The sequence below is a fragment of the Anopheles aquasalis genome, chromosome X, assembly GCF_943734665.1.
Source record: "Anopheles aquasalis chromosome X, idAnoAquaMG_Q_19, whole genome shotgun sequence".
NCBI classification, from domain to species: Eukaryota; Metazoa; Arthropoda; class Insecta; order Diptera; family Culicidae; genus Anopheles; species Anopheles aquasalis.
The window spans coordinates 7,754,401-7,764,323 of NC_064876.1; the positions used below are offsets into that span (position 1 = coordinate 7,754,401).

Below are 9,923 nucleotides of genomic sequence, written 5' to 3' on the forward strand. Positions count from 1 at the left end.
GCAGGCGTCGACTTCTCGCAGGAGTGATAACCTCCGTATTGCGCTACGCGGGCCCTGCCTGGGTATCGGCAGTTTCGAAACCAAAAGGGGCAAACCTGCGAAAACTCAATTCGGTCTACCGGCTTACAGCGATTAGGGTAGTGGGAGCCTTGCGCACCGTGCCCTTGTCGGCCGTGTGTGTGGTTGCAGGGATGATCCCTATAAGGATCCTCATTGAGGGGGACAGCGAGCGCTTCGAGGGCCGCGGTACGGTGGGCATTTCCAGGGAGGTGAAACGCAAGGAGATGGAGCGCTGGCAGCGGGAATGGGAGAACGGCGTGAACGGACGCTGGACGTTCCGTCTGATCCCTAAACTCGCACGCTGGACATCGCGTGGCCATGGGGAGACCAACGCCTATTTAACCTAATTCCTCACGGGGCACGGTTATTTTAGGGAGTATCTCCACAGGTTCGGACGAGCTCCATCACCCAAGTGCGTAGCCTGCGTGTCCGTCGACGAGTCGCCAGAGCATGTCCTGTTTGGCTGCCCCAGGTTCGACGATGCCAGGCAAAATATGATAGCGGACATAGGAGAGAGTATAACCGCCGAAACAAGAGTAGGAAAGATGTGCGACAGTAGGGTGGCATTCGAAGGAGTGAAGGCCTGTGTTAGCCAAATCATGGCGAAGCTGCGCATGGAATGGTGGGAGTTCCAACGTACACAAGTTGTGGCTCAGACCAACAACGCGCATACCAATGGAGGGACTTAAGGGAGCGGATGCACCTAGGGCTGAAGCCAGGGCAATATCGGCGTCCCACGCCACTCTTGGGCCCGCGGGAAAAGAAGGAAGCAAGGGTTATTCTCCGACACTTCTGTTTTCACGTACGAGGCATGGACTCTAGTTTGGGAGGGCAGGGAGGTTAGGAGCAAGGTGATGTCGGGTGGTTGTAGGCATCCCTTAAAAGAAGATCGTTAAAGACCATTTGTTTTCTGGTGAGAGTGCTTTGGCACTGCTATCCGATTGTGAGTCATCTGGAAACAGGCATACCGCAACCGGGTAGTAACGGAGAACCAAACAGATAGGTTTAGTGGGTAGCCCCACACTGTTCCGCGGGCTTTCCGTCGGTTCGTACGACTTAGTATTCCCTCTGTTTGTAAAACTAAAAAAAAAAAAAAAAAAAAAAAACAGGCACAAAAATGCTTCTAATTATCGTACGACTATGGAAGACCTTGTCGCGAATTGATTTGTTTTAAATTTTCCATTATCTTTGGACGTTTTTCCTGTTGCACCACAGCTAAGAAACAGACGGCAGAATTTTTTCTGCCATTCTGTGTTTCAAGCCTCATTCTTTCGTTAAACAAGTTTGCACGATGTACGCGAACAAATCATATACGTTTTGCTTGATTATTCAACCATATTTGACTACATTTATGCCAGGAAACGAAAAGGACACGCAGTGGTAAAACGCAGTGCGATCTCCACCCACAACACGATCAATTTGCGATCCCTTTCTTTTGGTTCAGGTTGCAACGACGACCGCCCTTTTCAGTGCTTATCACCAACGCGTAGTTCATAAGGATGTGCTGGTGCGCACGCCCTCTTCGCTGCCAACTCCACCCCCTTTAATATTGGAAAATTCTGCGCAGATAGTGTTGGCTTCGGACTGGCCACTGGATGCTCTGGCCGACTGTTCTGATACTGTAATGCGGTTCCTTTCTGATTAGGCAATTGCGTTAGCAAAAGTATCCATTTGTTTTAGTCAGCTCCATTTTAAACCTTTCGTTTCTTGTGATCTCGAGAGGCTTGGCAGCGATCGCCCTCGCAAGGGACACGCGCGTCCTTCCTTGCTGGCGTGGGAGGAGATCGCGCTGCATTTTTATCATCGCTTAGCTCGGCCGATGATACCCTTTTCTTCCACGGTTTTCGTATCTGGATCTGTGTGCTTCATCGTAACACCTGCGGCACCTTTGTAGAGAAGATGGGATGATCATTCTGCTTCGTTACAAACGTCGAAAACGGTGCGGAAAAGCGATCATCATTCCCGTTTATTTTATGTTGAGAAAGACAGTTCTGTCCTTCGTCGTTTCGGGGCATAAATGCAGGTAAATGCACTTGCATAATCAAGCAAAAACTGCATCATTTGTGCATGCACATCTTCCACACTTGTTTGACAAAGGGTCGAGGCTAGAAAGATGGAAAATGCATTTTCTGCCGGCTGTTTCTTTGGACACGATCAGCTGCGGTGCAACTGAAAAAACGACTAAAGTTGAGTGAAAATTGGATCAAATTAATTAGTGAGACGTTTTACCATTATCGAACGACAATTAGATGCATTTATTTATTCAAAAAGTGCGACAATTATGCGAAAAAAGGTGCATCAAATCGCGGGGCCGAGTCCGGATTCGATCAAAGTCCGGCGCGCTCTCAGGCGGCGACGATGAACACGGCTCAAAGTATTTCCGTCTCATCAGCCATCTCATTCGCGCTTCAACGCGAGATGCGCTCACAGCCGCTCGATTAAGTGCCCGTATAGCGCTGTTTCATCGAAAGTCGCGCTCACTCCTACACACGGCATACGAAAAGGTGTCTCGGCTGGTTTGTAGGGAACTTTTCTATGGTGAGAAAACCTTCTCACTGCACACTGGGATGTGCACTCGGTGTCACCAATACGCATGCCAACAGCGCCACAAGGCCGTGTGCGTACCAATTGTGTGGTGATGAGCAGTGATCAGCGAGTAAGGCCAGCGTCCTCGGCCGCATAAACAGCTCGACTGAAACCACACGCGATATATAGCTGCTGTCTTTCCGCATAGAGAAATCTCCATCTTTGTGTCCCGAGTGCGAACGCTTTTAGTGCCGTGCTAAACGGTGATTGTGACACGAATTCACGCATTTTCTGTCCCGTGTGTTACCCCGTGAACAGGAAAAAAGGGGAATAAGTTACTGTGCTTCACAGTTTTAGCCAGCGCTATACCAACGCCGTGAAGCGCACGGAGAGAGTGTGAAAAAAACGGAAGGTAGCCAATATCCGCCGATTGGTATCCTTACGAAGCCCAACATCATTCAATCCATCCGAAGGCAACAAAATACACAATCAACGAGGATTCGCTCGCGACGGCTGCAGCGTAGCCAGTGAACAACCGGGCTCGGAACGTCGTTGGCCCCTAAGCCAATATCTTTACTGCTGCTAAACAACTTGGAGCCACACACACCACACAGGACGCCAAGGGCTCATCGGCAGCTGATTTAGGCTCAAGCACAAGCAAGCAGAGGGTGGGCTGCTTGCGGTAGCAGACGACGACGACGACGGCAAAAGCACGCACAGAGTGAGCTCAGAAGGCGGCGGATGGTTGGAGTGGCGTTGAAGGAGAAGGTCAGTGGAGGCGGTGGTAGCGGTGGCTCAACCATGTCACGCAGCGTACGGGCGGAAACGCGCGCCAGCAAGAAGGATGACGTGAAGAAGCTGATGCTGTCGATGGACCGGGTGCGCCACTGGGAGAAAAAGTGGGTAACGATCGGCGAAACCTCGATGAAGATCTACAAATGGGTTCCGATCTCGACGAACGAGAAGAAGAAACCTACGGTGGCCGCGGCGGTGGCTGCTGCCGCTGCCGCCGCCGCCGCTGCGGTTGCTGCAGCTGCCCTCTCCGATGCAAACAGTGCTGATGCGGCGTGTGTAGGAACCGGCACTGGGACCGTCTCCTCACCGGCCACCGGTCCCCAGCAGCTGCTCAGTGGGAAGACGGCCGGCACGGGGGGCTTGAACGGAGGACCGATGGGCACACAGCCGCCCGCATCCCAGGGCCACGGCTCCACCGTGGGTCATGTCAATAACAGCAACACCAACACCAACAACAGCAACAGCAGCGAAAACAAGGAAAACAACCGCAAGCCGACCGGCACCGACTCAAACTCAAACTCGAACTTTGGGCTGGCCGAGGACTCGAACACCTGTACGTATAATTACCGCCCTCCATCTAGCCATTCATCTTACGGTCTCTTTTTCTCCTTGTGTAGGTTTTTCCATCGTTAGCGACTCTCAGGGAGCCACCGATTTCGTCTCCAACATGTTCTCGGAGGACTCCAACTCCCAGGGCAGTGACAGCGTGCCAAAGCGGCTTAAGATCGAGTGAAGTGGAGTGTTCCGTGAGGCCCGCGGAAGCTGCTTTACGTACTGGTCCTCCACTCCCTCTTGCTCTCGCCTATCGACCCTCGAACCAAGGCTCCCCATCCTTTTACCAACAAATTGTACAAAAAACTCTGTGTCCATGTGTGAGTATACGTATGTATGTGTGTATGCGTGTACGTGTGGGTAATGCGTACCAGAATGTTTGTATACGCGTGTAGAACCGATTGTTTTCGCAAAATGAGCAGGGTGACATGGAGACTGGGTGAGGGGCACTGGTTCCATTTCATCGCTATAGGGATGCGGCGGAATAGGACGCATGGAGGACTTTCCGAAGTATCCAGAAGATTATGCTCTTTTTACCTTATACTTAAATACTTCAGTTTCGATCGATCAAGTTTGTTTTTTTTTACTTTTTATGCATTTGAATATGAGCTTTACTTATCAAGTGAGCATTAAATCCTAGGTTTAGCGATGTTAGGTTAGCAAGATGCCCCGGTCATTGAATTTTATTGAGGCAACACAAGTCGTTGAAGGACGCCAGATCAAGCAATTTTTGATATGTCCCTTTTTATTTTAAATGCATTCGAACAAGAGAAAGCGAGAGATAAATTTCATTATTAACATATTATATTAGCGAAAGCGTGTGTGAGTGTGTACACATGCGCACAGACAATTTCACACATCTATCAAGCGATACTCCACGCTTCACTTGATAAGAGAATGCGGCACCGCAGCCCTTTCCCTTAGGCAAAGACTAGATTAGGGGAGGCACGTTCAGCCGGGCTTAGGGACGCATCGGGCAAGCATTATTGTACTTTACACCTTACTGCACATTGCACGCAGCTATAAAAAGGATAAAAACGGCAACCGACAACACTGGCGACATCCTCTACAGACGAGCTGTGGAGAGCCAGCCATTAGGCACCTTTAATTTGCCAGCTAGCCCCAAATAGGAGTGAATAAACTACAGCAACGTATATACATAATATTGACTTGCCCCGTATCAAACATCGCAAAAAGAAAACTGGTTTGGGCAGCACAAGAAGCGATCAACGGGGTCAAGGATAACCCAAAAACGAGCGCACAAAACCATGTACCAGCAGTGCTCTTCTTTGTTTTATTGCCAATTAATGTTTCAGTGCATCTATGCTTGAGGCTTTTTATTTTGTTTTTTTTTTGTATTTAAATACGATTCATTTCCCGTTTTCCGCGGTAGGTCCCTGTGTATTCTCCTTTACTCAAATCCGGAAGCCGGTTATTTTTTTTGATACGATAACACACTGCAATCACACACGCATAGCACACCTTGGCTCAATTAGATTGAATCTGTCTTAGAATGGAGGGATCTGAGATAGAAAGAGGTAGAGATCCAAATCCAATAGTGGTTCAAAGCGGCCACACAAAGGGGGGGGGGGGGGGGGGTTATTGTGTTATGATCCGATTTTCTATTAATTTCCAAACATCCAAACCGTTATGCTGCTGTTCATGAGGTGCGCTGCTGATTGTAGAGAGGGGACAGATACAAGAGGGAGGATGGCTGATGGCTTAGCTGCAACAGGTGGCCGGGGTAGGATCGAGACCGGAGCTCTTGGTGATGGCAAGTCGTGTAAACTCTTCGGCGACCGTCGGATGGATGCCAATCGTGTTTCGCAGCACCTTCATCGTTAGGCCGCACTTTAGGGCAGTAGCGAACCCTTGGATCACCTCACCGGCGGCCGGTCCGAGGAAGTGCAGCCCCAGCACCCGCTGGTCGCCCTCACGCAACACGACCGTCTTCAGGTAGCAGTAGCGTACGGAGCGCTGCGGCACGAAGAACTCGGTCGGTTTGTAGTAGGCGTGGTACACTTCGATGTTGTCCTTGCCGTGGGTCGCCTCAGCCGCTTCTTCACTCAGCCCGACGCACCCGTACTCGAGCGGCGTGAAAACGGTGGTGGCCACATCTCGGTAGTCCATCGATTCGCTGGAGTCACCGAAGAGGCGACGGGCGATGATGCGCCCGGCATGGATCGCAACCGGTGTCAGTTCGGGCTTCCGGTACAGTACGTCACCGACCGCGTACACGTTCTCCACGTTCGTCCGGTGGCTCTCGTCGTTCACGTCCAGCTTATCCGATTTGCCATCGTCGGCCGTGACGATACCGGCCTTGCCCAGTTGCAGCGTGTCGGTTCCCGCCTGACGTCCGATCGCGAACAGCACCGTGTCAAACGTGTCCTCAGCGGTGCTGGCCCCGTCCGTCTCGTAGCGCACCAGCAGCCTCCCGTCCGGTTGCTTCTCCACGGCTAGTGGGCGCGTTTTGTGGTGGAACCGTATGCCTTTCTCGACCATCGAGTCCCCGATCATGGTGGCCATCTGCTGGTCGAAGCCGCGCAGCAGTATCGAGCGCACCATCACCGTCACATTGTAGCCGAGCCCTTTGAGGAAACCAGCACACTCTAGTCCGATGTAACCGGCACCAACCAGCAGCGTTTTGCCGGGTGCCCGCGGGAGGCTGAAGATATCGTCGCTCGTAATGCAGTGCTCGAGCGCACCGGGAATGTCGGGATAGCGCGGCCTACAACCGACCGCTATCACCACGTGCTTGGTACGTAATTCGCGCTCGGTGTCGTTCTTCATGCGCGCCACCACCGTGTGCGCATCGCGGAAGTAACCGAACCCGTTGACGTACTCCACCTTCTGGTCGCGCAGGTCGACCCGCGTTACCCAGTTGACTGACTTTATGTGATTCTGGACCGACTCGGTCAGCGCAGCCCAATCGTGGCGCACTGAGCCCGGGTTGGCGAACTGCCACCCGTACGTCTGCGAATCGTGGATCGCCTCGCCGAGCAGAGACGCCTGGTGCATCAGCTTCTTCGGGATGCAGCCCACGTTGACGCAGGTGCCGCCCAACCCCCAGCGGGTGCCTTGCGGCGATGGCTTTACGAAGTCCAGCACGGCCACCTTGGCGCCCAGCTGGACCGCCTGTTTGGCGCAGGCCAGCCCACCGGATCCACCACCGATCACCACCAGATCATAGTCATAGTTCTCCTCTGCCATAAAAAAAAAAAACAAAACAATGCGGTGGAAGAAATGAGTTAATGTTTAAGATATGAGAAACCTGATTTCCGGAATCGGGTATGGCACAAGAGGGGCAGCAAAAAGGGGAAACCTTCTGATAACTCACTTGAAAGCAACGGTGACGCGACCTGCGTTCGAATGTACCGCAAGCCATATGCCAAGTGAGCTATGCTCCTGGCACGCGTCAACACAAAGGCAGCCATGAGTTTGCATGCGTGTGTACCTGGAGGTGATTATACTCTTAACTCTAGCCTGAAAACCGAGGGAAGGGTTGTTGTCTCTTCTTTCAAGCGAAGAAACACTAGCGTCGTAGCGGCCCAAACAAAACAAAAACGCGAGAAGTTAATTATGGCACTCGACGCCAAGCACCGACCGACCAAGAAACACGGCACGCTGCTGCTGCTGTTGCTGTACGTACGGTTCCAGCGCTGAGGTTTCAGCAAGAACCGGCATCTCTTGTTTCGGAACCCAAGCGATATGTTACATCACCTTATTGTATCACGAATCAGCTGTAACTATCGTAAGAGTGGGAGTAATGGGCTGGTGGGATAGTCGCAAACACTGCACCAGAAACCTCGTTTTTCTCGTTGTGTCGCAGACGAAGGAATTCGATGACACGCATAAATGTGTACTATACAATGGAGCTCGCGTCGCATGTTCAATGTCAACGTCGCTCACGCACCTAACTGGCAGCGATTGTCAGATTGACGGATATCACCCGTGTGACAGAAATCGCTCACCGCCCAATCGACCATAATTCGAGCAAATCAGGGGAAAAAAATCGAGCAAAATTCGAGCCGAGCACGTGCTTCGGGAAAAGGGCGCATATTGGACGCATTTCCCGTTCTCACCAAAGGGGCTGGAGGTTCTTGTGACCAATGTGCGACCTTTTTCTGAAGCTGCTTGAAGAAAGGAAGCAGCCTCGTGGTGGCTCGTGGCTGCGGTTGAGAGCAAAAAAAAGAGAATGGTCGGCCGCCGCCGGGCCGGTTCTCTCTCTTCCCGCTTCTCTTTTCTCTCTGTGTTCCTTTCTCCTTTTTCCCTCGCTCTGTGCTACAGTTGTTATTCTGTAGAGGGAACGACTTCGTCTTCGGTCATGGCTGTGGGGCCGTGGGTCGGTGTCTGTGTGATGGTAGTCGTGATCGGTGTTTCGCGGCTGGAATTATTCGAGAGAACGATTAATGCATGGCGATTATTTATTGAGAGAACCATACTTACCTGCCGATGTGGTTGTATTTCGTCGATGCGATCGGAACCAAACTTTGTGGCGGAGCACTTTAAACGCACAATAACACGGTGCACAATTTTACCAACTTGAAATCAATAAGTATGCATATCAATAAGAATATGCGAAACGGAGAGTGCTGTGCACACAGTATGAATAGTTTTGCTCTTTGTGCTCTTTTCCCAAATGTTTGTTCGATCATCAACTCGCGCTCCACGGTGTCCACCGCATAGAGATGCGGTTTTTCATGCTTCCCATCGCGTTGGGATGGACCGTTTAGCGCGAGCTCTAAGGATGATAAGGTTAAACGATACTGCGTGCTGATCAGGTACGATTGCTATTCGCAGCAGTAGCGTAATTGGCAGTGGGAAAAGCTGCGGAAAGGCTGGCATTTAGTAGCCGCGACGGAGCCGCGATCGGATGCAAATCGAGGCTCATAAAGTTGCCCTTGCTACTGCAAAGTGTGCACTAGCTGAAGTGCATTTTTGCTAAGGCAGTCACACCTTGCATTGAAAGCAAATGGATGGCATTTCAAGGACCGTAAATGATATCAATCAGAAGCACGATCTCCACCAGCAAGGCTCAACCACGGCAAGGCACGCTGCACGCCTTGGCCACTGAAAGATTACATGTAACGATTGTAGCTCATAATCAACGGAAACGTGGGTGGCTGCCAGAACTAGAAGTACCATTAGGGATGCAGGAAAACGTTGTTACACTCAATCTGATTATAGTAAAAATACTCAAATGATACTCAAATGATTATAGTAAAAATTCCTGTCTCGGTCTCCTAAAATTGCTCATCAAGTGTCTTGCACAAATCTATCCAGCGTTATACGGTCTGAATCTGTTTGTGAAATAGGATCGTTTAGCAAACGATTCATCGCCGAGCTGTGCTTAATCCTTCATAGGCGGCACGTTTACTTTAGCAGAGCTATTTAGAATAATGTTTGCAACAACAGTTTGCTTTGCACTAACATTATCTACATCTGGTAACAGTCTCTGCACTCGTAAAAAGCATTTCTCAACTAAGAATGGTCCGTGCCAAATTGCATAATAGCGGCGCCAAGTCACAGAATTGTTTTAAATTTTGCTAGTTCTAAAGGCAACCAAGGTATGCAAAGAAACACTTGCAGTTATGCTAAGAGTATCCAGATGCAGCCATGTTATTAAGTGGCTCACGTAGTTGTCTGTGGTGTAAAAGGTTATCTTACTTATTGGCGTCCATTCAATCCTGGCTTCAACAATCCTCGATTTCTGAAACAGGACATATTCCGCTGTATCAACGAGGGCCGCACAAGTTTGGCTCAGTGGTGACGATATTCTTATCAGGTGATACAACCGACGAGCGGTCTTGGCCTTGGCCTTCTGAAATATCATCTAATAGTTTATATCAACCCCAAAACGGTACGCACGAAGTGCAGTTGCCGACTGTTTTTCGTACGATCGTCTGCAAGCAGGCAGGATATAAAACACAAATACCACTATTAAAAAGCGAGAACAAATTCAAACGGACGCTTCTACATGATAGAACCTT

The 9,923-nt window shown here is 50.5% G+C and overlaps 2 protein-coding genes across 2 annotated transcripts; one reads left to right on the forward strand and one right to left on the reverse strand.

Moving 5' to 3' along the window:
• The first annotated feature begins 2,744 nt into the window (after window positions 1-2,744).
• Window positions 2,745-5,096, forward strand: LOC126571093 (B-cell CLL/lymphoma 7 protein family member A). The gene is made up of 2 exons (XM_050229362.1): window positions 2,745-3,934; window positions 3,999-5,096. Exons 1-2 carry the CDS (start codon window positions 3,328-3,330, stop codon window positions 4,112-4,114), a joined length of 723 nt encoding a protein of 240 aa, XP_050085319.1. The 5' UTR covers window positions 2,745-3,327; the 3' UTR covers window positions 4,115-5,096.
• Window positions 5,097-5,204: 108 nt separating this feature from the next.
• On the reverse strand, window positions 5,205-7,804 carry LOC126570818 (thioredoxin reductase 1, mitochondrial-like). Its single transcript, XM_050228851.1, has 2 exons — window positions 7,271-7,804; window positions 5,205-7,136 (listed from the first exon to the last, which is right to left on the reverse strand). The coding sequence occupies exons 1-2, from the start codon at window positions 7,365-7,367 to the stop codon at window positions 5,656-5,658; spliced, it is 1,578 nt and encodes a 525-aa protein (XP_050084808.1). The 5' UTR covers window positions 7,368-7,804; the 3' UTR covers window positions 5,205-5,655.
• Between the last annotated feature and the right edge of the window lie 2,119 nt (window positions 7,805-9,923).